The sequence below is a fragment of the Delphinus delphis genome, chromosome 20 (assembly GCF_949987515.2).
Source record: "Delphinus delphis chromosome 20, mDelDel1.2, whole genome shotgun sequence".
Taxonomy (NCBI): Eukaryota; Metazoa; Chordata; class Mammalia; order Artiodactyla; family Delphinidae; genus Delphinus; species Delphinus delphis.
The window spans coordinates 42313315-42340517 of record NC_082702.1 but is presented as its reverse complement, the minus strand read 5'-3'; the positions used below and the strand labels follow the sequence as shown (position 1 = coordinate 42340517).

Here is a 27203-nt window from a genome sequence, read left to right as displayed (position 1 = left end):
CACAATAATTCTATGGTTGATGAATTAATAGCCAATTTAAAAATATGTCCATTTGTGGATCACTGGTAACATTATTGAGAGGGGGGAACAAAGGTAAAATGGAAAAGGAGCTTTAGGAAAAGACTGGTGGAGAAAAGGAAATAAAATGTCTCTAGTTTTGAAAATGCTAAAACCAGTACTTTCATTAATACCACACATCACAAAGGTCTAGGTAATGTATTAATCCCTCCCTTGTCAAAAATGTATATTGGCGTATAGCTGATTCACTCTGTGATACAGCAGAAACTAACACACCATTGTAAAGCAATTATACTCCAATAAAGATGTTAAAAAAAATGTATATTGGAAGTTGCTTCGCAGGCTATTTTATTTGAATATAAAATCATTTACTCTGCAAAGCAAAATTCATTAAGTGAATCCGAAGAGAAACAGATATAAAAGAAATAGGAGAAGTAAAAAGCATAAATATGGGGAAAAGAAGTCAAACTACTCAAAATATAGCAATTTTTATATTTGAGGTTAACATGTGGGGCACTAGTCAATGCAGCTCACCTTAAAAATAGGGGAAGATCTTTTCTCTGCTGTTACTTCCATTGGAGTAACATCTTCACTCTTAATCACACTGCTTGATATGAGTGGAGTGATCAGAGCATTAGGAAGAATATTTACCTTATCTAAGTTACATCCAGCAGTTTTCATTGCTGCACACATATCAAAAAAAGAAAGAAAAGTTTAAAATCACTGAAATCATCAACTATTTCATTCTACTGTGTGTTGACATTAGTCATGATTTAAACGTCTATTTTTTGATGCTATGATGGCAGCATGAGATACAAAACTGGTGTATCAAAATGTGCCCTCTTTTTTTTTTTTCTTGGTCGTGCTGCGCGGCATGTGGGATCTTATTTCCCTGACCAGGGATTGAACCCAGGTCCCTTGGCAGTGAGAGTGCAGAGTCCTAACCACTGGACCACCAGGGAATTCTTTGCCTTCCCTCTTTTTAAGTATCAGTGCCCTGAGGACTCCTGGTAAGAGCCTGAGACTATGAGTTAAATATCAACAATTGAGCATTTCAGTTATCAAGTGATACTCCCCAGCACCCTTCCAAGGTGCCTGAATGAATACACTGCTTAACATGACCATAATATATTATAGGATACAGCTTGGAAATCTCTAGGAGGTTCAAGCTACTCAATTACAACTGTTATGTTCTCCTCTTAGTATCTGGCTGCCTGGCAGTATAAAGCCAAACTTTTTAAAGGCCATAGGACTGTCTGAACATTTCTTTCCTCAACAAAACTCAAGCTTCTCATTAAAAGATGCCACCAATTAACCAAACAGATTTCACTTTTCTAAATTAATGTCTTAGAAGACTTGAATTTGCCAAGTTGACACATGAACACATTTCTCTTTTAGATAGTACTTAAACTTCTGAAAAGAAAAAATTTTAAGTCCTATTTTAGGTTTACCAATTAAATTTCCAAAGCAAAACCAACAAGTATTTTTCTACTTCCATCTACTTCTATTTTCAGAAGTAGTTATAGATTAACAACCAAGGAAAGGCAATACATAGCAGATAGGTAAGTTCTACCACTTCATTATAACTATTTTTCCCTCTTGATTCTCTTTCTTCTTTTTCGTCTATTTAAGCCTGCCATTGGCACTTAGTGGAGCGTACTGATAATCACTAATGGCAGTCTTCTAAATTGAACACATAGCCAAATTCTGATCTAAAGGTTTACCACTACTTTGAGACCCTGTGTAAAGAAATATAGATTCCCCAGAAGGCTCAGCTGTTAAACTTTTTTATGAATTATAATTAACATACAATATTATATTAGCCTTAGGTATACAACATAGTGATTTGATATCTTTATACATAGATTTCTTAATTTGATATTGAGAAGAAATCCTGGCTACAAAGAGGGTTTTAAAATGGAATATGGTATATGAGCAGGATAGTTATCTTCGTAAATATTTTGATTTAAAAATATTTGAAACCTTCTAGTCTTTATTCAGCTTGTCTCACAGCCAGCTGGCTAGAAACAATTCCTATGGAAATTGATTATACTGGGGGAGGGCAAAGTGCCCATTTAACTTTCAATATTCTATGCTTTATTACTCTAAGAAATTAATTATTTACTCATGAGTTCTCTGGACCTATTTTCACCTAGATACTATCAATACCAATATGATTCAACTCACAATCCAATTCTGTCTGAGACAAAGCTTCAGATCACGCACAGGGCAGGCATTTAGAAGTAATTCAGGCCCACCCCACAAGACAATCTGAAAGACCATTAGTGTTGTCTTACGTTGATCCTGTAATATCAACTGCTATTCTTGCTTTTGTTGACTGATGCATAGTAGGTAATTAATAAATATTTGTTGAATGAAGAAATGAATGAATTAATTTTACTTTTCCTTTATCGTAGTCAATTTAGTTTGTTGTGGGCTATTTGGTTAATCTTATAGTGTTACATATTTTCATTAACAGTATTTCTGGCCTAAAAAATTTCAGTATCTAAAAACAAGTTTATATTACATTTCAATTAGACACTGCATATAAATATCCATTGACAAACAAATGCATCACCTACACAGTTACTGCTTAACAGATCTATATGCATATTTGCCCCAAATTTATTTAGGGAATAATTCTCTCTCTCTCTCTCTCTCTCTCTCTCTCGACCTCACTGCATGGCTTGTGGGATCTTAGTTCCCTGACCAGAGATCAAACCCTGGCCCACGGCAATGGAAGCCCAAGTCCTAACCACTGGACAGCCAGGGAATTCCCAGAGAATAATTCTTATTAGTGTGATTTTTCTTCTTCTGGAAAGTGAGAATAGGTGGAATAAGTTGAGCGAGAGTCTTTTACTTCTCCTAAGGAGACTATTCACAAATAGGTATGTCTACTAGCGTAGACAAACAAGGAAAGGACTTTTTGTCTAATGCTCACTCAAAGATACAAGTCTTTCTATGGCCATATGCATAAAGTCTTTGTACGGCCAATGATAATTTAGTTTTCTGAGCCCTATTCTGGTCTGCTTGTTGTGTTAGCTTTGCGTGAGCTCCAGCTGGAATCCTGCTGGTGCTGTCTGAAGGAGTGGAAGGTGCTTCCCTGGGCTGCCTGGTGTCATTAGGTGGGGGTGAGGGGTGCTGGACCTGGAGGAGGGAAAACCTTTCTCCTGGTATGTTCTCTGGTCTCCTGGTACTAATGGGGTTCCCATTATATCACTGTTGGTGCTGCTGGGGAAGGGAAGCAACTACATGTGCTGTCGTTTGCCACTGGGTACAAGGTCAAGAACTGTGGGGTCTGGGCTGCATAGCTCTCTGCCACTGGGCGGAGGTTTGGGAGACCCTGGTCTAGTTTACCTTCTGCCCCTGGATTGCCTTCTGCCATTGGATAGAGGGTTGAGAGACACTTGGTCTGGATCTTACTATGGCCCTGGTGGAGGGCCAGGTGTTGCCAGGTCTAGTTCTCTCTCCACTGTTGGGGGAAGGATAAAGACACACAGGGCCTACTGGTACCACCAGTGCAGGTGGAGGGAGCCTGTGTGCTGCTGCCTGCTGTGGGGTGGAGGATGGGTTGGCCCCCTGGGTTCTGCCCTTGCCACTCCTGCAGACATACTGACCTGCTGCTGCTGGCACATACGAGCCCTGTGTTTTGGGCCTCCTGGTTCCACTGTTGGCAGATCAGGTCCATTACTAGTTGGCAGATGTGGGGAATGGGGTGGGCTAACCCTTCCAAATTCTGCTGTTGCTATTGCAGGTTTGGGTAGGGGATGGGTTGGCCCCCAAACACTGCTAATGGGTCAGCTGCTGTCACTTGGTACGAGTCATCTCACTAAGTCTCTACTGGGCTTTCCCTTTCCTGATCTTTTGGCCAAAGAGAACAGGCTTTTCATGCTTATTTACAGATTTATTATTTTGTCTATGCCTGTTGCCAGTTCTGAGTCACAACTGCTGCCCGACTCAGATGAATTGGAGATAAAAAGAAAACCAGTTAACTCACTTGGTGTTGCTCTGTAAGTTCTAAGGTCTTTAGCCAGTCCTATTCCTTTTTTCTATATTTCAAAGTCATTTTATACTGCTGAATATTTCCAAGGTATTAAGTAGATTTAGAAAGGAGGAACAGGGAAAAGTGAGTCTATACTATCTCCCCCACCACCCCCTCAGGAAAAACAGCTTTATTTGGACTGAGAATTGGAGATGAGAGGAGGACCTGAGGGAGCATACTGAGCTAAGGAGTAGAGATTAGTTTCCAAAATGGCAGTCAGAGCTCATCAGCCAAAAATGGGCTCCACTTCCCAGCAGGCTTGCAGTAAGTGCAATCAATAAAAGGCTTGCTGGGAAATGTTTATTTGCCACTAAATCACCCAACCATGCCACAATTACAAGAAAGGTACAGGTTGTTTTTTTGTTTTCCATAATTAAATTTCCACAGCATCTCCCCAATCAAAAGTATTACAAAAAGAAGTAAAAAATCACATTTTACATATCTTAGACTTGTCTTCAGCATTTTGCTCAAATTTCACCATCTTCAAAAAGTAATACTCTTGTAAAACTCATAAGCTAAAAGTTCTATCCGGGCTTCCCTGGTGGCGCAGTGGTTGAGAGTCTGCCTGCCGATGCAGTGGATACGGGTTTGTGCCCCGGTCCGGGAAGATCCCACATGCCGCGGAGCCGCTGGGCCCATGAGCCGTGGCCGCTGAGCCTGCGCGTCCGGAGCCTGTTGCTCCGCAACAGGAGAGGCCATGGCAGTGAGAGGCCCACGTACCGCAAAAAAAAAAAAAAAAAAAAAAAATTCTATCCAAGCAGTGCGAATACGGCCTTCGCTAGCCCATGGCAATTCTTTTCCCATTTTCCCTAGCCAGTTAGGGTTGAAAAGCAGAGTGAGGCTCAGATTGCAGGGGTGGGGAGGGGAGAGACTCAAGGGCTAATTTCCCCCAGTACAAGATGGCATCTGAAGCTTGACGGGAGAGCACAACTGGAGGGATTTGAGGGAAGGGTCCAGGCCCTGTATTCAGTCAGAGTCACTGCTGGAAGAGGAGGAAGAGGAGGAGGAGGAGGAGGAGGAGAAATGCTTGCCATGCTTGTGGTGTTTGTGCTTCTTTTTGTGAGCTTTTTTCATTTCCTTCTGCATCTTCTTGTGTATCACCATTCCTGGTCCTACCATGCCAGGAGCCAAAGGATTCACAGGAGGCATGCCAAGGGCAGGTGGTGGGTATGCAGGGGGGTAAGGACCTGTGGGTTGGCATCCTGGTTACGTGGTTGTGGCACAGGATGACAGGTCCACTAAGGGGCAAAAGCTGGATTCCCCTGGGGTGATCCTGGGGGAGTGGGAAAGGGGCCTGGAGGAAAGGTAGGGTTGGCAGGTGGTGGATGGGCAGGATTGCAACCTCCAGGGTACCCGATGTTAGGGGGTATGGATTTGGCCCTGGATGCCCAGCATTGGGATTCCACATGTTCAGGTGTTTCCTCCAATCCAGGAATGGAGAAAGAAGGAAACTGAGGAACCAGATGTCCCATCACCTTTACACCACCGCCTGGGCTAAGTCTACACTATCTTTTCTCAGAACCCACAACTGTATCTTAACGGACTTGCAAATAATACTAAATGGCTTTTAATATCTTTTCTTCCTACATTTTCACTATGTATTTAATGAGCCCTTACAAAGTTCCAGGCACTGTTCTAGGTTATAAGGATCCAGTGATGAATAAGATGGATAAAGCCCTACTACCTGGAGGTTACATTTTAGTGAAGGAGGAAAAACATACAAACAAGTAAAGTCTGTACTACCTAGAAGTTGGGGGAGAAGTTTTAAGCCAATTCAGAAAATCCACAAAGTAAATTATTAATTTTTATTTTGGCCATGCCGCATGGCCTCCGAGATCTTAGTTCCCTGACCAGCGAATCAAACCGAGCCCCACGGCAGTGAAAGCGTGGAGTCCAAACCACTGGACCACCAGGGAATTCCTCAGAAAGTAAATTAGACAGACATATTTAACCATCCCCATATCAATTTGAATTTATGAAGAATACTGTTATTGATAGTTTATGCCAAATAATTTTTAAAGAGTGTTCTCCTTCCATCCATGCCAAATAATAACAATTTTGGAAACTTAGAAAAATCTTTGCTAAGTTTGTTGTCATCAAGCAGCACTTAGGTCATATATAAATACATTTGGTTAAAATACAAATTAAGATTTATAAGGGATGGAAATAATAGAGTAAAAAGAATACAGAGTTTTGGGGGAAATCTAAGTTGCAACCTCTGTCAGTTATTAGCTGTGTGACCTTGAGCAAATCACTTAACTTCTCTAAATTTTGGTTTATTTACCTGTAAAATGAGATTGAACTACATTATCTCTATGATTCCTACAAGCTCCTAAAACTTTTCACATAATTGCAACCAGTTAGAGAAAAACATATGCTGGCAACTATTTTTTCACATTCATCCAATTAACCACTCTTTACAAAGCTAAAACTGAGAGACTGCACATCAATACTCTATCCCTGGGTCCTAAACCTGCATCACAGAGTTTCTGAATGATCTGTCTAGAATGTTCACTTACATCTTCCTGTACGTATATAGATATAGAAAACTTTCTGGAAGCTGTTAACAATAGTTTACACTGTACACTTTATCTTATGTAATTTGTATTACTTTTGTGTTAATATATACACAGTTGGGTAAAACTGAAAAATGAACCATGATGCTTTACCACTAGCCTTAATATCTCACTGAGCAGTTGTGCAGTTATCCCCCTTACTCTCCACCTCCCCCTGCAAACCCTCTCCGAGGAATGAGAAACTTGTTGCAGAGTGAAAGCTTTCAATGTCTGGCCATAATGTCCTATTTATGTATCAAGTTCTAAATCTTACTGTAATTGATGGCTATTTTAAAGAATGTTATATGAAGGGTTATGCCATAACACAAATTTAAAAGTCATTTATGTTGCTCAGTCTTCATCATTAAAGCATACCTAATTAAATCTCTCAGAGGGCACCTGGGCATTATACCAAAGCTCTGATTTCAAGGAATCACAAAAATAAGCTATTTGTCAAGGGAAATTCCTAGTTGAAAGCTATTGTTGGTTTAACTGATCAGGAATCTCCAATTAATGATACTGTATTTAAAAATGACAAATGAAAAATTTTAACTGATAAGATAGTTTAGTATTTAATTTTATATCTTCATAAAATTATTTTACATGATTTCAGTTGATAAAATTGTCAAAATAAGAAGGTCTGAATTGTGAAAAATAATAATATGTGTATGTGTGTTTCTTACCCATTTTTTAGGCTTGTAAGATTTTGATCAAATGACTAAATCATTTTATTACCAAAAATTAAACATAGCATTTAAAACCTTTTAACCTTCACTATGAGAAATTTCACACTGGATTACATTAGTGTCCCACCAGCCTGATACTCTATGAAAGAAGCATGAAGGAGTTTTTGCAGAAAAGCAGGAACACATCGAAGTTGGCAAAGGACAGACCATAAATGTCCCTGACTTTCTTTAATGATTGATTAATTATGGTATTATTCATCTAATAAACATTGTTTGAATTATTATTGCTTAGATGTTACCTTATACACTAAAGCTCGACCTGTCTTTTTATTATTTTATTTATTTATTTTTGTGCGGTAAGCGGGCCTCTCACTGTTGCAGCCTCCCCCGTTGCGGAGCACAGGCTCCGGACGCAGGCTCAGCGGCCACGGCCCACGGGCCCAGCCGCTCCGTGGCATGCGGGATCCTCCCGGACCAGGGCACGAACCCGCGTCCCCTGCATCGGCAGGTGGACTCTCAACCACTGTGCCACCAGGGAAGCCCCCTCGACCTGTCTTTTTAAATTCCTCTATGGAACCTTGATTTCCTCACCTGTGAAATGACAATCATAAATTTCCTATCTCATAGACTTGGCAGATTAAATGAGATAATGGTGGTAAAGAGTGTGGAATGCTGCCTAGCATTTAATATATGTTCGAGAAACATTAGCCATGGTTATCCCTAGCAGAGACTTGTAAATTTTCCTGTAGTTAAATCAGATCATTATGCACTTACTTGTGCATAATTCCTAATTAATCTATTTTGGAACTGCTGATAGAAATTATAATGGCAAGCTATACTAAACTGAATATATATATGAATGCTGAATTTTACTATGACAATAGGAAAAAAAATCCACTGTATTTGATAAAATGTATTAAGCATATTATGCCCCTTAAAAATATAAGTATACAAAATTTTAAAATTTAATTTAACTCATGAATTTCATGGCAGAAAAATATAAGTAAAAGCTAGAATTACAGGAATAAATCAATGGCCACTATGCAATTGACATCTTCATATGTAATGGCACAAAAGCATCATAATTGAGAAACACATTATAACATCCTGAAGATATCTTCATTTTCTATTTGGAAATAATGGTGTCAGAAGAAAGAATGGTACCTAAAGAACCTAAAGCAACTTTTTCAAATGCCAGTAGTTTCTATTTTGGTCTCTTTAGTCTCAATGTCAACTACTCTTATTGGCAGCAAGAAGCTTTATAAAGCTGTTTTATATACATTATTGTATTCTATATATACTTTTAAGATTTTTAACATTAGGGAATACAAAAGAAAAACTTCTCTATTCCAACACATGTTAAAAAAAAAGTTGTTTATATGGTAAATGAAGGGAAATATCAAGTTGGGAAGCAAGTCTCTGCATTCAGTAAAGTCAAACAAGTATTTATTTTACAATATGGAAGATAACCTGCAAAGTGTTCCGAGTACACAAGAGAAAATAAAATAGTAAGGTTTGCTAGAGAAAATATATAGCATCACTAATTTACAATTTTTGAGCAGAATTAACTTGGTACCTTTCATGGCCTCTTCGAAAGAGCAAGGTCTTGCCGGACTAGATATTTCCTTCTTCACGTTTACATTCAAAGCAGCAGCTGCTGCTATTAAGACAAACAAAAAGGATTAATGTATTTATTTAAACTTATCCTAACAAAACGTGTACCTTAAAATTTTAACTGGAAACTTTAACTGGAATATCTTCTCACAAAGCACTATTAAATTATTTGTTTAGCAGAAATTCTAGGTTCAGATGAGTTTTTATAATCACCAGTCTACGCTCTAAAATGCACCTGTCTCCCAGTGGGCAGAAGCATATGCTTACTTATTAAAACAAAATAAAAACAACCGCAACTTCAAAAAATCTTTCTTGTAACAGTACACATATTTATATGAGATGAGTAGAAGACTGATATGAGATTTTTAAACTTACCAAATATACTGTAACACTAGCATGAAAAAAAAATTCACCATTTACCTACATAAATGATTTATTTAAAATAATACTGATTCAGAGTCAATTGAGCTAAATTTTTTTAAAAAGTGTGATGAATATACAAAATCTATAACATTATGATTATTCTTTTTAGCAAGCCTTAGAAAACATAATCTTTGCTATTATTAAAGGAGAATTACTACACTACTATATCTATACATATCAAGTACATCTACTATGAAAACTTTAAATTTAATGAGCGTGAGAGTAGAGAACAGTTCTGAATGGTAAAGTTAAATAAATTCCAAATAAACAGGTTTTTACTTAAAATGACTGTATAATAATTTTATTTAAATAGATGTTAATTTCTATTTTTCATTGTATTTATTTATTTTATTTATTCCCTTATTTATTCAAAATGGGAATTGAGTCAACTTATTTTCAATTTATTTTTCACATGACAATACAAAATGATGGTTATAGAGAATATAAAGAGATAGTTAACTGTGAATAAAGAGACAAAATGTACACATCTCCTAAGAATGAAGTAAAAAAATTTATCTAAGCATGCTGCACTGCACACGAGGTCCAACAAATGATAATTTGAATGAACTATCAATTGAATGAAATTATCAATTGAATAGAATTGATGAGAAAAAAAATCCATAGACAATTTTAAAGCATAACATTAATTCTAATAATTAGATTTAAAAATGGAAACTAATCTTTGAAAAATTTTTAAATTTCTACTTTTAAAACAAGTTTTAGTCATTTGTCTTTAGAGCAACAAAAAATTATGAATAAATACTTTATCCTCCATTTCTTATAGCAATTACTACTGCAGAGTCACTGCAAAAAATAACTAAGGAGATTTCTGTGTCTTAATAGATGGAAGTAAAACAAATTAATGGCTAAGCAATGCTTCAGTGACTAACTGGCAATGAAAAAAAGGTTTTACGACTCTGCAAAGTTAAGTGCCTAAGAGCATGTACATGCAATATATTTTTGGCAGTATAGACTCAGAAGGCTTTAGAGGGGCTTGTGTCTGGCAGAGCATGCAGAGCCAGCCAGTTTATGTACACTTGAGCCCCTGCCCCAATCCTACTTTTAGACCGTGTACCAAGTATACAAGATCCCCAAATTTTCTGCACAACTACTCTATAGACCGTGTGTGAAATCTCAGGCCTATAGGGTGAACAGAGCTTATGAGCACTGGCCAGTGCATCAGGGCCCTCCAGGTAGAGGATGGAGCCAGGAGAGGGAAAAGAAGGGTGCCAGCCTGGGGATTCCTCTTTCTTCATGTTGTCATATCCCAGTTTGGACCTCCAAGCAGTTTGAAAATCCTCAATTCGAATCTGGCCTTCCAGGTTATTATGAAGGTATTTTGGTCAAATTAGGAGGATAGAATATACTTCATTTAATTATTTGTTATTTTTATCTATAACTTTTAAATATTTAGGCAAAATGGTGTAGCAGTTGCCATTTCTACTCTTGACTCACAAAAATTATGCTGGGCCTTGTTCTAGCTGTTACAATTACTATACACCACTGACTATTCAAATGTTTAACCACAGTCCCTGGAGGAATCACAAAAGCAATTAGTTTATCATAATGAGACAGTACAAATTTTCTATAACCAAGTTTTCCTGAAATCATATTCTCTATTCTCTCACATGAACACCTAAAAGATGCTCACATTTTATAAAATATAAAAAAGTGAAATTGTGGGAAGATTCTTTAATTAGCTATATCATAAAGGCAGAAACTGAAGCATTGGATCTCACTATAAAATTTGCATATTATATATTTATTCAATTAAGAGTTTCTGAGGGCGACTGCTATCTATGATATATATAAGGGGGAAATACTTAGAAGAATAAACGTATGTTAGTGATTGCCTAAATGTGGCCAAATATAGCCGATTAGTGTAGGCTTTAAAACAGAACACTTAAAAGTTGTTTTATTTGGCAATTTATTAAAGGGAAATTTTTAATAATCAGTATTCAACACTAAGAAATGAAGATTCATAGTGCTGATGCTAAGCACTTCAAAGTCCTGAAGTTCTTTATTATTGATCATAAAACCAAACAAAAACAACAAAACCTCAGTATTTTCAGGATGGCAAAAACTTTAAGGCTATTTCCACACACACACACACACACACACACACACACACACACACACACACACACACACACACACACACACACACACACACACACACACACACACTTCCTTCTTCCCTTCCCACACAATTAATTACTGTATGCCATTTTTCTCCCCCTATGAGCAAACTCCTCCTCACACAAATACTAAATGTTAATATTTAGTAACTAGCAGTTACTAAAATGCTTTAACTACCATTAGTTTTAAATCAAATTTTCTTGGATTTTTGAGGCCTTCTTAGAAAGAAAACAATCAACTATTTCATCTTTAAGTATAAACCAATATCCTCTTCCCTAGTTTTGTTGAAGCCAGTATATTATTGCCAAACTTTGTCTTTTTCTGTCTGAAATTTCTACTTGTGATCTTTTATTCTGAGATAAATACTAAAAGGATTTCATTAGTGCTATACTATGGCACAGTTTTGTAGCAAACTGGTGGGAAATAACCAATATTGTGAAACTCAGACATGATTAAAAAGAACAAAAAGGGAACAGATCACATTAAGTGATAGAATGTAATTAATCAAGACTAGTTATAACTCTGTCCTAGAGACTGTTTCCATCACTTTTGTTGCCAGGGCTTTCTTTCCTTGCTACCATTTTTCACTTTGTACCTCACTGAATCCTGAACTATTTGGGAATAACATATCGGTAAACGTAAAGATATGGAAGAACTTCTAGCTCTAAAGATTCCTGAGATAGGAATGGAGTAAACCATGGTAAGCATGGCAGAAACCAAACCTAGGTCAACAAAACATGTGAAGAGTTTCCATTTCCAGAATGTTCTCTCTGCTTCTCCAGGAAAAGCCTTCTCTTCTTCAGGCAACTAAACTAATGTAGGCAAAAAACTCTTAGGACACTTCTTACCCAGAGATCTAAATTTATAAGCCACTGCTCTGGTTTCTAAAGCACCTGTTTTACCTAAATGCTTAAAATTACACATAAAATATTTATTCACCAGAAGTCTTTGATATTTTTGATAACACAAATTTGAAAATGTTACAGGCATATGATTCTATTTGTGATATTATCACTTATCATTCCAAGCTATCTCTCACCTCTCCCAAAATGCATCCTATAAGCCAGCCAGACTAAAAACTATTAGCAGTTTCTCAAAGTCGTCACTTTCACCTTTCTGCACATAAGAGGTACTCAATGAATGGTAATTCTTAACAAGGAGTAACTTGTATGACAACTCTGGAGAGCCTGACTTCAGAGCATTTCTAGCTTTTCTTTTATTATTAGAGCATAAGGCAGAAACAGTTCCCTTAATATAAGAGTAAAAGCAGTGTTTGGTGGCCATCTTCTTAGGAAATAATGCCATCTTCAAAAAATACTGATATCAATTCATCTTAGCACACAACTTTCTCTTTTAAATTGGCTGGTCTTCTTCATATTCTTCCAAAGAACTAGAAGTTAATTATTCCTTTTGATTCAGAACTTTTTATTTTGACATACCTGGGTCTGGAGTGTAAGTGAATGGCTGAACATCATGAGATCTTCCAGCATTGGTCACTACGTATATTCCCACTGATACTGGCAAAGTTATATGTTGGTCATGATATGGGGGAACCTTCACAATAAGATGATTCTAATTGAAAGAAAATTACAAGAGTCAGAAAAGCAGTAATGTTTAAATTAAAATTTTCAAATAAAATATGATAATTAAGTACATTTCCTGTTAGTTGTAAAGTTTAAAAAGTCTGACTAGGGAAAAAAACGTAGTATTTAAAAGCATCAGGACATTAATCTTAAAACTGCTTTTAAGGTAAAATACCAATGTTTTACAATGGCTTACAAGGTCCCTGCCCTGTCAAATTTATCTCATTCCCCTTCTCCTCCAGCTTGTTACACTCCAGTTACATTGACCTTCTTACACTAACACAGTAAATTCATTCTTTTAACACACTAAATTCATTTTTACCTCAGAGCCTTTACAACTTTCTGTTCTCTCTCACTGGAAAACTCTTCCTTTACCTCTTCAAATGGCTAGTTCCTTATCCATTTTCAGGTCTCATTCAAATGTCATCTCCTCAGAGAAGCCCTCTCTGACAATCCTATTTAAAGTAGCACCCCTCTCCAATCTGACCACATAATCTTGTTTATTTCTAAAATAGCACTTATCACCACCTGAAATTACTGTGATTATCTGCTTCTTTTTGTCTCTCTCCAACCAAAAGAATGTAACCTCCATGAGAGGTTCTGTTCTGTTCTTCATTCTATCTCCATGGTTAAGCACCTCACACAAAATATACTCAAATATATTTGTTGAAAAAAAGAATGAATATATATTCAGGAAAAAAATATGTCCACCAAGCATAATGTCAGTTACCATATGTTTTGTAAACCTTAACAGTGAGATGTATCAATACTTCGCAATGCAGTTCACTACTTCCTAACCACTTTAATTCTCATTTAAAGTCAATAGGGTTCAGTTTACCCAAACCTCAGTAGATCAAAGTCATTTTTTTGTATGTGAAAATAGTGGTAGAAGCATCCTTTTAAGAGAAAGGAAGAGTTCCATAAATGCTTCAGCAGCACTTATTCTTCTTAGAAGACACAATGAACCACATTTGACTTGTTCTCTTCTTCCCTAGTATGTTATAGTATTGGGAAGGAATATCAAGGGGTAGTGATTATTCTTTTTATACTGAGTATGTGATATGCAGGAGGCCAACAGTGATAGCTGAGGATGAAGTGAATGTGATGACATTTTTTACTTAGTTAGATTATAGTAGTTGGTTGACTCAGTTGAATAGAACATGTGACAAATGAGGCCAAGATTTTGATTTTTGAGCACTTAATTTGTTTCTAAGCCATCATAAAACACTCTCTGAAATAGTCACATTATACATTGAAAAACAGCTTCTTGGGGCTTCCCTGGTGGCGCAGTGGTTGAGAATCTGCCTGCTAATGCAGGGGACACGGGTTTGAGCCCTGGTCTGGGAGGATCCCACATGCCGCGGAGCAACTAGGCCCGTGAGCCACAACTACTGAGCCTGTGTGTCTGGAGCCTGTGCTCCGCAAGAAGAGACCACGATAGTGAGAGGCCCGTGCACCGCAATGAAGAGGGGCCCCCTCTCACCACAACTAGAAAAAGCCCTTGCACAGAAACGAAGACCCAACACAGCCAAAAATAAATTTAAAAATATATATATATATATAGCTTATTTATGGCATTAATAGAATGCCTCCTGAGTCCAGTTAGCCATCTCAAAAAAAATCACACTTCTAATTCAGGTGCAAAAACATATATAAATGTGTGTACATCCACAGGTATTAGGGGGCAAAAATCTGAATGCACATATTCAATTGCCCATGAGGCCATCAAAAAACGTACCTGCAGTGATCCAACTTCTAAGAAAGAGAATCTTAAAATCTTGCCCACCTTCCTTTGTTTAAACACTGCAACTACATCACAAAGCAGTCCTACTTACAGTTAATGAGATGGTTGAATGGATGATTTGTGAAGTATCTTCCCAGTCTTAAAATTACCTATTTGGCAAACTCAATAACTGAAATTATTCTTCTGAATAAAAACTTGTTTTTTGGTAATTAGTAACAGAATTAGTATCTAAAAGTCAGATGCATATTTTATTTAAACAAACCTTTTACTCCACTTGCTTTGGAGAGCGTATTTAAGCAAATCTAATTTGAAACCTTTTATTTATTTATAAAATTTATTTTATTTTATTTTATTTATTCTATTTTTTGGCTGCATTGGGTTTTCGTTGCTGTGCATGGGCTTTTCTCTGGTTCCGCAGAGCGGGGGCCACTCTTTGTTGCAGTGTGCGGGCTTCTCACTGTGGTGGCTTCTCTTGTGGTGGAGCACGGGCTCTTAGGTGCATGGGCTTCAGTAGTTGTGGCACACGGGCTCAGTAGTTGTGGCTCGCGGGCTCTAGAGCGCAGGCTCAGTAGTTGTGGTGCACGGGCTTAGTTGCTCTGTGGCATGTGGGGTCTTCCTGGACCAGGGCTCAAACCCGTGTCCCCTGCATTGGCAGGCAGATTCTTAACCACTGCACCACCAGGGAAGCCCCCGAAACCTTATAAAAGCCAAATGAACCTATTTTCATACTAATTCTTCTTACTTCCTCAATCTGAATCCAGAAATTCTACAAGTGGTTTGAATTAAAAACTAAGTAAATTGTAGGTAGTGATAGTAAGCTTTTTAAAAATACTACTCTCAAAAATTAAGAGCAATTAACTACCACTGAGCTAGGAGTACAATACAGACAAAACACACAAAGGACTGGGAGACCTGTGGAGCAGGCAGAATGTTCTCTGAGGTAAAAAGAGAAGAATATCTGAAATTTAATTTTTTTATCTTTTAAAAATATTTATTTTTGCTGCGCCGTGTCTCAGTTGCAGCATGTGGGATCTTTTAGTTGCAGCATTCGAACTCTTAGTTGCAGCATGCGTGTAGGATCTATAATACTTCCCTGACCAGGGACTGAACTGGGTCCCCTGCATTGGGAGTGCGGAGTCTTAGTGGACCACCAGGAAGTCCCTGAATTTTAATTTCTTAGAAAAATCTGCTTGGATTCAAAGTAACGACTTTCTTTTTTCAGCGGATAATCTTTTTCAGAGCTTACAAGCTCTGAAGTGGGAATGGTCTGATCAACAAGTTATACAAGAAATCATAAAATGCCAGAGTTAGAAGGAACCTCAAATAATCTAGTAAAAGAGTTTATCTTATAGATTAGAAAAGTGGGGCAAAAGAGAGACTTGTCTTACACAGGTAACACAGATTGTTAGTGACAAAGAAGGTACTAGAATTTCAGTTAAGACTAGTCTAGCAGAGATTATCTGATGGTAAATGTGACAAAGGAATGGCTGCTGAGTCCTATTATCTCTTCTTGACAGCATGTAGGAAAACTTTCTGCATAGCATTTGTCTAGGTATACAGGAAGCTCCACCTTAAATGATACTATGTAGTGAAGAATTCATTTAACTCAAAGTGAGGTCTAGTCTTTTCCCTTGTCTACTGGGAGGTGATCTCTAGGCCCCTAGAATGTCCTGTCTGACAGAAGTATCTTCGTTTGTTTAGGGGCTTTGGCCACTGAAAAGTCTAACAATGTAATTTATGAAGAGAGCTTTGAAACATGTCATATCATTTCCAACCTCTGGGGGAACTGGAGACTAAAGGTTAGCTGCACGGGCAGTATGTGATCCAACCCAAATAAAAACTCTGAATACCAATAGCTTGGATGAGCTTCCTAACAGGCAGTACTCTGTATGTACTGCCTATGTTGTCACACATCAATGTGCTGAGAAGGTAAGGCATCCCTGAGGACAGGAAGCTTCACCTTCAGGACCCTCCCAGACCTTACTTTATGTGTCTCTCCCTTTGGCTGGCTCTGATTTGTGTTCTTTTGCTTCTCTGTTCTTTATGAACTGTATTTATACATACCAGTCTTCTGCGTTTGCCTTATATCTGATTTACTCATAAGTTTGTCTTTCTCTTTTGTTAGTTTCAACTTCTATGAGGTTGGTCTTATCTGCTCTACATACTAATTCTTAAGTCAGTTCTTTATCCTTGTTTTCAAACTTTTTTCCTTGTTATTTGGAAAACAATATATAGCAAGGTCCTACAAATATAGACTCTTTAAGTGTAACAGGTAGTGCTTCTGAATGCAAAAAGGTAACTAACAAGTATAAAACACCTGGCACATAGCAGGTACTCAATAAATGTTTCCCTTTGATTTAACTAAATAGTACGTTAAGATAGTCCAGATCCTCAGAGCAAATAAGTATTAGGAAATCTTTCATTCATTAACAATGGTAATTTGCTAATGCTCTTAACTTTTTCAAATAGAGAACTGTCATTTCTAGCATCAGTGGAATAAATCTATTTCAGTTAAAGAAACCCAAGAAAGAAACTTTAAATGATTTATGTCAACCTCATATAAAGAAGAAATTTGTTAATGCAGGAAAATTTTGGAGCAAAACTCAATTTCTCAGAGAGTAAGCAATCAAACTATAAAAAGTTTAAATTATACCTGATGAAATAATTCCATGTCGATTTCAGCTTCTGACTTCCAAGAGTTTTCATCTGATTGAAATAAAACAGTGACTTACTAAAATTGTGAAAAATTTTTTACTTTGTAGCTACAACTATATCTTTATAACAAAGTGAAACACGCAACAATTTCTAAGGCAGTATTGTGCCTACTTACCAGAAACATTTTCTTGGAAAATAACTTTAGTTCCTTTCAGAAAGTTCTTGCCGATTAAAAATACTTCTTCCTCTCCTTTCACTGAACAGCTATGTAAGCTCTTCTTTAAGATTTCTGGCACTCCTGCTGGCTGAGCTGTAGATATATATAAGCATTCCATAAAAAGAACCACCAACACTTACTTCTTATCTAAAATCAACTCTCAATTATCCAGTTCTATAAGTTGTCGTTGTTGACCCCTGAATTTGACTTCTTTTATTCTGCATATTAAATTTTACCATAACAGAAAGCAAAGAAAAAACAGAAAAGTCTGTATTAATGTTTAATAACTATTGTAAGATTTTATAGGGATGGATTAATGTCTGCGATGACATTTTAATTTATTAGATGTCATCTTTGTTTTCTCATTACATGAACAAAAAAAAGGTGTAAAATATGAATTTGGTCATGTTTTTGTCTTAATATTTTTTTTTTTTTTTTTATTATTTATTTATTGGTTGAGTTGGGTCTCTTGCTGCGCGCGGGCTTTCTCTAGTTGGGGCGAGCGGGGGCTACTCTTCGTTGCGGTGTGCGGGCTTCTCATTGCGGTGGCTTCTCCTGCTGTGGACCACGGGCTTTAGGTGCGCGGGCTTCAGTAGTTGTGGCACGCGGGCTCCAGTGCGTAGGCTCAGCAGTTGTGGTGCACGGGCTCAGCTGCTCCGTGGCATGTGGGATCTTCCCAGAGCAGGGCTTGAACCCATGTCCTCTGCATTGGCAGGCGGATTCTTAACTACTGCACCACCAGGGAAGCCCTGTCTTAATATTTTTTAAAAATTCAATTTAAAAACAACTTTATCTCACAATCTTAACCTTAAAAATGTCAGCTATGCTATGCCATTACAAGACTTCTGAGGCAATGTGAGCCTATGGGTGGTATTGAGGGCCTCTTTAAGGATCTAGACCCAGGACTCAGGCCCTAAACCAAAAGAACACCTGAAAACAGACTGAATGCAATTCAGAGTAATTCTTTCTACCAGGGGATCTCCTTGAACTAGGATACCCTGAGGTTAAAGATAAAAGGCACTTGTTTTTCAATTACAAAGACTAACTAACCACTAGTACAATTAACAAAGAGGTTGACTAGTACTGAGCAGGAGCCAGATCTAAGAAATTGTAACTGGCCTACCAACTTCCTCATGTCATGATTTCCTTAAGAAAATTTAATATGTACTGCATAGTAAAACAGGTTCCAAAGTAAGTGTATCTGGGAATTACTGAGTTAAGCAAAGCTAAATGAACAATAGGATTTCTCCAAGCATTTCACATTCTGATGTACACTGTAAATATCCAAGAAGTGAGTATAGTACACAGTCCCCCCAACATATCTGACTCCAGAAACATTCTTCCATATTGATGCCTAAGGACTAGTTTTCCACCAGAATACTCCCTGGGATACTGGTTAATGCAAATACATACTTTTTAGGTACTCAAAAACCTGCTTCCTTAAGATTAAGTACTTTGAAATAGAACACACTATTTGTTGTTTTAGTAAACCCTAACAACATATATACTGCAAAGGTAAACTTTAACATGGTTGTATAACTTATCAACTTCTAAATTAATGAGATAGTCTATTAAACTTTAGGAAAAGTTTAAGTTTTTTTCTCATTAAATACTTACATATTTAATAGTTAATTTTATCTTTACAAGAAAGTAATATGGGAAATTATCCTTGTCAAAATACTGCCCCTCTTTCCCTAGGCCTGCCGTTCCTTGTGGGAAGGCTCTTGCTCCACTCATGTAAGGACTGGCCATGTGACTTGTTCGTATAATGAAATGTGAACTGAAGTAATGTGCCACTTCCAGGCTTTAAGAGCCCCACGTGGTTCTACCATCTTCCTCCACTACAAAAATGGCAATATCCCAGAAAGGGGCAGTTTCTAAAGCCTGGTTCCCAGAGTGAAGAAAATGGAGTTGCTTCCAAACTACACCCAATATTATCATAAAATGAGGAAGAAGTAAAACTTTGTTGTGTAAGCCACTTAGATTTTTTTGGTTGTTTGTTACTGTAGCACCGTTTAGCCTCACTTATTTTAATACAAACAAGTATCTTATCCTAATTCAATATCTGAATGGCAAATAATATTTTCAGCAATGTCTGAGTTTAAAAGAAATTGTGATTGTATAAACATATACACTGTCTGGAACCCACAGGGTTAATGTATGAACAGAATGGAAACAGTTACTGGTCACACACTGGTAATTACATACCCTTTTAAAGAATTAAGTGAATTTATAACTTTTTGGAGTAACACTGGAACTAGACACTTATTTTTATATAACATTCAAGAAAAATATGATAAACATTATTTTGATTAGAAAACAATAAGAGGTGCAAAATTATATGCACATATTGTATTAACAAAATGAATGGAAAGTCTATAACCTTCCCCCCCCACTTTCAAAATACTATATGGAAATTCCACTTCATTCATGATTATCAAAACTTTTTTCCTGGGCTTCCCCGGTGGCGCAGTGGTTGGGAGTCTGCCTGCCGATGCAGGGGACACGGGTTCGTGCCCCGGTCCGGGAGGATCCCACATGCCGCAGAAAGGCTGTGCCCGTGAGCCATGGCCGCTGGGCCTGCGCGTCCGGAGCCTGTGCTCCGCGACGGGAGAGACCACAATAGTGAGAGGCCCGCGTACCGCAAAAAAAAAAAAAAACTTTTTTCCTACCTCATTTTTTCCTTTTATGTATTAAAGGCTTAAGATGGCCAAATGAGGCCCCTCTGAAGGTACAATGTGTATTTATCTTTTATATATTTGTATTTACATTACACAAAGAACTAGTCTGTTCAAGACAATTTAACTTCTAACTTTTGACCTTAAAAGGTCTTTCCTATTAAAAAGTTTAATGGTTACCTAACAGGACATACTCCATACTAAACAGAACTGAAGTCAGGATTATTTACGCATTAACTGTTTTATTTTTATCTTTAAGTAATTAGTAAGCTGACTCTTGAAAGTGATCACATTGCTTTAAAAAACTGTAACAAAAAAAGCAGGCACCTTTCTGGTATTATAAAAAACAATGTGCTTTTAGATGCTTTTCTAATAGTGGCCACAAAAATAAAGCTGAGGGACTTCCCTGGTGGCACAATAGTCAAGAATCCACCTGCCAACACAGGGGACATGGGTTTGAGCCCTGGTCCGGGAAGATCCCACATGCCATGGAGCAACTAAGCCCATTCGTCACAACTACAGAGCCTGCGCTCTAGAGCCTGCAAGCCACAACTACTGAGCCCTCATGCTACACCTACTGAAGCCCGCATGCCTAGAGCAGCCCCTGCTCGCCACAACTAGAGAAAGCCCTCGCACAGCAACAAAGACCCAACACAGCCAAAAATAAAAAGCTGAAAAAAATTAATGAACATCTGAATACTGAATATCTGAATACTGAAAAACAACAAAGCAAATATTTCAACCTGTCAAAAGAATTAGTAAGGCTTTTTAATGTCTGTGAAGAGAAGAGAAGTTTACTCAATGATATTATCCCTTTTCTAAAGTTGTGGAAGAGCTAGAAATAAGGAAAGTAGGAACTCGTTAAATTCAGTAAGATTTAATACAATAAGCATTAGTAAGACAAAATCTAAAATACATTACACTAAAGAAAGCGATGATTAATTTTGCCATATTAAAAAAATTATTATAGAAGGGTGGATACTAAAAAGGTATGAAAATTGATATTCTTAATTTGATCTAGTATATATGTATTGTCTGGAGACATCTAAAGGTGTGAAGAATGTAAAAGGGGATGATTTTTCTATCCTCTTAACAACAAACAAACAAAAAGACAATGGATCCAATGACCACTGTTAAACCAACAAGTAGAAGCAGGACTGTTTTTCTAAGGTCACAAGGCACAACATGAATTCTGGCATTAGGCCTTCTTTCCACTGAGTGTTTCTAGATGGAAGATCAAGTATCTGTTTCCTCTCCTCCCTTCCAGCTCTAGAACCTTTTGGCCCCTCTTCCTTTTCTACCTCCCTCTCATCTTCCTGTTTCCTTCTACCTCCCATTCCAATTCTAACCCTTCTTACTAACCTATTTCCTTTTCACCTCTCATTCTACTCCAACTGCTCTAACCTGCCAAAAAGGTTATATTCACGGAAATAAACACAAACCATAAACCCATAATGGAACATAGAGTGGCTATGGTCATGCTCAAAGTATTAGATCACGTAAAAGAAGAACTGCACATGCCCCACTAAAATTGAAACTCCATTCTAATAATATTCAAGTTGAGACATATTGTGATTTACAGTAAATTAGCACCTAAATTAGAAAAGCTTTATAACTCAATAAACCATCTACAGATTATTTACTCTGTCCCTATCTGAACACAACAGAATGGACATGGAACCTAGAAACTTTAAAAGCAGTATATTTATAACTGAACGTTATCCAGAAATAGCCCAAGGAAATACTAATATCAAAACAAATTTTTCATAATAATGAAAAATAGAGAAATCCAAATGAGCTCTCTTTATTTTTATTTTACTTTATAAAAATTTTTTGGCTGCATTGGGTCTTTGTTGCCGCGCACAGGCTTTCTCTAGTTGCGGTGAGCAGGAGCTACTCTTTGTTGCGTTGCGGTGTGTGGGCTTCTCATTGCAGTGGCTTCTCTTGTTGCGCAGCACGGGCTCTAGGCGCATGGGCTCAGCAGTTGTGGCGCACAGGCTTAGTTGCTCCGTGGCATGTGCAATCTTCCCAGACCAGGGATTGGATTCTTAACCACTGTGCTACCAGGGAAGCCCCAAATGAGCTCTCTTGAGATCAGGAAGATATTTACTACTTTCTTTTTAAAATGAGGGTGGGGCTTCCCTGGTGGCGCAGTGGTTGAGAGTCCACCTGCCGATGCAGGGGACGGGTTCGTGCCCCGGTCCGGGAAGATCCCACATGCTGCAGAGCGGCTGGGCCTGTGAGTCATGGCCGCTGAGCCTGCGTGTCCAGAGCCTGTGCTCCACAATGGGAGAGGCCACAGCAGTGAGAGGCCCATGTTCCGCAAAAAAATAAATAAATAAATTTTAAAAATGAGGGTGGGGCTTCCCTGGTGGCGCAGTGGTTGAGAGTCCACCTGCCGATGCAGGGTACACGGGTTCGTGCCCCGGTCCGGGAGGATCCCACATACTGTGGAGCGGCTGGGCCCGTGAGACATGGCCGCTGAGCCTGAGCGTCTGGACCCTGTGCTCTGCAACGGGAGAGGCCACAACAGTGAGAGGCCCGCGTACAGAAAAAAAAAAAAAAATGAGGGTGTTTGCCAAGCTAACATAGGGGTACAGTCACTTCTGAGATGAATTAGAAAGGAAGGGAAAAATAAGATTTACCAAGGGTGAATAATTTGACAAAACTAAGCTACAATTAAATAACAAAGGCTTTGTAAGTATCCTGGGGGTACCAAGGTCATAATACCCATAACGACCCAATAGGAAATTCAAGTGAATGGAACTCAGTCTCTTCTGCTCTTTTGAATTCAGAAGCAAGGCCAAAGAAAATAATAGTTAATGAAAATCTTCTTAAGGGATGTACAAAGGAAAAAGTTTTCCTATTTATTACTTGTAATAATACTCATTACAGGGAAACCAGACTATATCTTGAAGCACATACAACATGACTGAATTTAAATACACACACACGGACTTCCCCGGTGGTGCAATGGTTGAGAATCCCCCTGCCAATGCAGGGGACACGGATTCGATCCCTGGTCTGGAAAGATCCCACATGCCACAGAGCAACTAAGCCTGTGCGCCACAACTACTGAGCCTGTGCTCTAGAGCCCGTGAGCCACAACTACTGAGCCCATGTGCCACAACTACTGAGCCTGCACTCTAGAGCCCGCGAGCCACAACTACTGAGGCCACGTGCCACAACTACTGAAGCCCGTGCACCTAGAGCCCGTGCTCCATAACAAGAGAAGCCACCACAATGAGAAGCCCGCACACCACAACGAAGAGTGGCCCTCACTCTGCGCAACCAGAGAAGAGCCCATGCAAAGCAATGAAGACCCAACACAGCCAAAAAAAAAAATTACGCACACACGTCATTTACTTTCTATGCCAAGGTTAGCAAAGTAAGAATTTCATTTCCCACTATACTATAATACTTTAATTTGTAATCAGAATTCCAACTGCTATATATTTACAAAGTTCTGCTTACCTTATTTTTTCTTAAATTCTAATACAAACACTTAGAATCACAGCGATTTATCACACTATGAAGATGCTGTGAAAATCCTGTGCCTTTGCAATTTACTTCAGGCAAACTGTTCAAACTACTTTTTAAATCAGTATAGGATGATAAAAGGAAACTACAAAATGCTACATTCCTTTTGAATTTTATTAGAAATTACCCACCTTTAATTTAGCCTAGAAAATTTAACTATAGCTTTGAAAATGTTTCAAATTTTTCATGATCACAAGCTGGAATATGAAAAACAACTGATATTTAGAGATATCAAAAGATTGACAGAAAATGAAAAAAAAAACTCCATATATTTAATATCTCCATATTTTCTTACTTACTACATAAAATCGGAGAAGAGGGTGTTTGCAGTGTCAAAGTGGAGCCATCTTTCCTTGTGATATTAACTCGAAAAACCAATCTGGCACGAGTGCTTTTTTTCTTGGAACCAGCAATTCCTATTCTGGCTTCAACATCAGCATTCCTCAATTTCAATATCCCTACGCAGTCCACCCTAATACAGAAAAAATATATTAACTGATATTTTCTGTTGTATAAATAGTACAATATTCTTAATCAAACAAGTTTTCTTTTTAAAAATAATTTGCTTCCTTGTTAATTTTTGAGTATGTAATATAATTATACGGTTCCAAATTCAAAAAACAGAGAAGGGTAAGTTCTGAATATTCATAACTTCTCATCTTGTCAACTTTTCATTTTTAATAATAATGGAAAAAATAGTACAGAAGTAAAATCACTATTTCAAAATCTGAACATAAGTAATGGTTTACAAGAGTTACTTTTGCTTTAAAAAATTAAATTTATCCTCTTTCTTTTTGCACCTAATTCAGATATTAAAATAGAGAAACGGATTTTATTTGAAAAAAATTAGTAACTGTCTCCCCCCCAAAATGTAACACTGCACAGCCATTAAAACATATGCTATAAATAATATTTAATGTTATGGGAAAATGCTCATGATAAGTGAAGAGCAGGTTACAAAGCAGTGAGTAGAGTATCATCGCAATTTTATCAGAAAAAAGGATGGAAAAATAAATGTCAAAACAGTAATTAGTTCTATTAAGTTGGAAGCTGGCGTTTGAGGGGTATGTTTTTAGCTTTATATTACTACTAAATTTTATTGAGATTTTTATTAATCTGTATTTTCAACTTATAAGGAATAAGTACTATTTTTATAATCAGTAACTCCCTATCTTCCACCATATACATTTATTTTTACAATTTCAAAAGTTAAAAAATAAACCTTCACTAAATATGTTTCAAAATTTCCCTTTTCAAACTATCCTCTCACTAACTTATTCAAAATGGTTTTCAAAAAAAAAAGAACAAAACATGAAAACCAAGTAGAGAAAAGTCTTTAGCTATCCAATACGGATAATTACAGAACAGGTCTATCCCAGATCAATATTTGCTGCTGTTATGGTTACTGTTAGGATTAAAGGTCCTTAATAAAAGGATTAAGGAAAAAAATTAATTTCAATCATTTCTAATATATTTCAGGAAATGAAAATGCATAAGATGAAAAATAGGTAGTCCAAGGACATAATTTTTTAACATAGGAAAATAGAAACAGAAGGTAAATTTAGACCAGCAATATGCTTTTTCATACCAAGATGGGTCAAGGCACCATGAATGATCTCTGTCAGTTTCTACTGCAAACACTAACAAAAGAGAATTTAGGAAAGCAAATCAAATTGTTTGTAATTTTATTTTTTAATGTTAATATTATTAATGCCAACATATAAGTCTGTATTATTTTCCAAAAAGCCAGCATTCCACCTGGCTTTTATATCCTTGTCTTTCACTATGGGAATTCTCTAGCAAAGGGCAAAAGAGTTCGTTTTCACCCATTACCATTCTGCAATAAACTATTCTTTTTATTTGTTATGCTTAAAACATTTCAGTACAATACTCAATACCTTTTATACATTAGAAACTAAAAAATTTGCCTGCCTACTGCAAAAGTGTAACGAATTAACAAAAAGTACTCACGCCAGTGTCATATTGTTGCTCGGATCAAGGCCAACTTCTATAACAGTAGTGCCTTCAATGTCCACTTCTTTGCAGGGAGTTGTATTTCGCCCAGTTACCCTGCAGGCCTGATAAAATCCATGTGGTTTCACTCGACCAGAGTCATTGCCCACAAACACCTGCAACACTACTGGCTCATTATGGCCTTCCAGCTGGAGTGAGATAACAGGGAGCATAAACACTAATCAGCATTTCAAATAATCTAACTGTAAAATCAAACATTTAAGACCAAGTTCTATATTATTATATTTATAACTGGATTACAATAAAGAAATAACAAGTCTTCCAGAAAAACAGAGGTAAAATATTTTCATAAAGGAAAATTGGCTAAATTTTTGCAGAAAACTCTAAGTTTTAGTTCTGCAATAATCACATTTTAATTTTACATGTTTAATGATAAATTATCATTTGTAATTAATTTGTACAACCAGATGAGAATGCATACACAATCCTTTAAGGTATTTATAAATTTACGGACTGCCAAAGCATGTGGGTTACTCAGGATTTACCACCACCACTAATGGAAAATTCACTAAACTGTGCTAGTGGCATCATTATCATCATCATCAAATGAGAGTACATCTACTAAATTTTTACTCTGTTAAAGCTGCTTGAGTAGGAAAGTGTTTGAAGTGCAGCTATATAAATACTAGGGGTATGGAGCTCATTTTCGTAGACTAGATACATATATACAACATCACAAAATCCTAGGCCAAAACATTATGGTCTGAAAAACTGCTGGTTCAAACCAGGACCTATGGGTCATTACAGATCTCTAGCAAGCCTTCATAAATTAAATTATAATTTGTATGCTGAAGAATAAATAAATATTTAAAAGAACACTTGGGAACAAATGTTTCCAATGCTGGTTCTTGATAAGGTTTGTAAACATTGAAGCTGCTAATACAGAATGCAGAAAATCACAAAATAACTTGTACAATCCACATCAAAGTGCTTATAAAAAAACTCATATATCTTCTCTATCCAAGAATAACTGTATCTCTGTATCTATGGGTATCATCATAATGAGTCAAACAAGCAGCAAATAAGCAGTCTACCCAAATTGTTAGCAGTACCTTAGATCAGTGTCTGGCACACAGAAGGGTACGGTATTTGCTGAATGAGTGAATAAGTAAACTTTTAAGATCAGCCAATTCACTCCTTATCACAGGCAATTAATCTAACTACTTCTGCAGACAAGTATTTAGACAAAGCATAACTTAAAGTCAGAGCAATTAGGTTAAAAATATTTACCAAACTATCAAAATGTCTGGTTAGACAAATATTTATACAAAGCAT

The 27203-nt window shown here is 37.2% G+C and overlaps 1 protein-coding gene and 1 pseudogene across 11 annotated transcripts in view; both read right to left on the bottom strand.

The window, feature by feature from the left end:
- Positions 1-27203, bottom strand: part of NFAT5 (nuclear factor of activated T cells 5) — a 132764-nt gene that overhangs the window by 11998 nt on the left and 93563 nt on the right. For 9 of the 11 annotated variants that reach the window (XM_060000223.1, XM_060000225.1, XM_060000228.1 and 6 more), the window contains 7 exons: positions 25866-26056; positions 24194-24366; positions 17635-17769; positions 17458-17510; positions 12917-13049; positions 8878-8961; positions 553-701 (listed from right to left, as the gene is read on the bottom strand). In XM_060000223.1, coding sequence (XP_059856206.1) covers positions 553-701; positions 8878-8961; positions 12917-13049; positions 17458-17510; positions 17635-17769; positions 24194-24366; positions 25866-26056 — 918 coding nt within the window. The remainder of the gene's footprint in view (positions 1-552; positions 702-8877; positions 8962-12916; positions 13050-17457; positions 17511-17634; positions 17770-24193; positions 24367-25865; positions 26057-27203) is intronic. The other 2 variants (XM_060000224.1, XM_060000227.1) reach the window with 1 other exon arrangement.
- LOC132415853 (proline-rich protein 13 pseudogene) lies at positions 4996-7139 on the bottom strand (annotated as a pseudogene).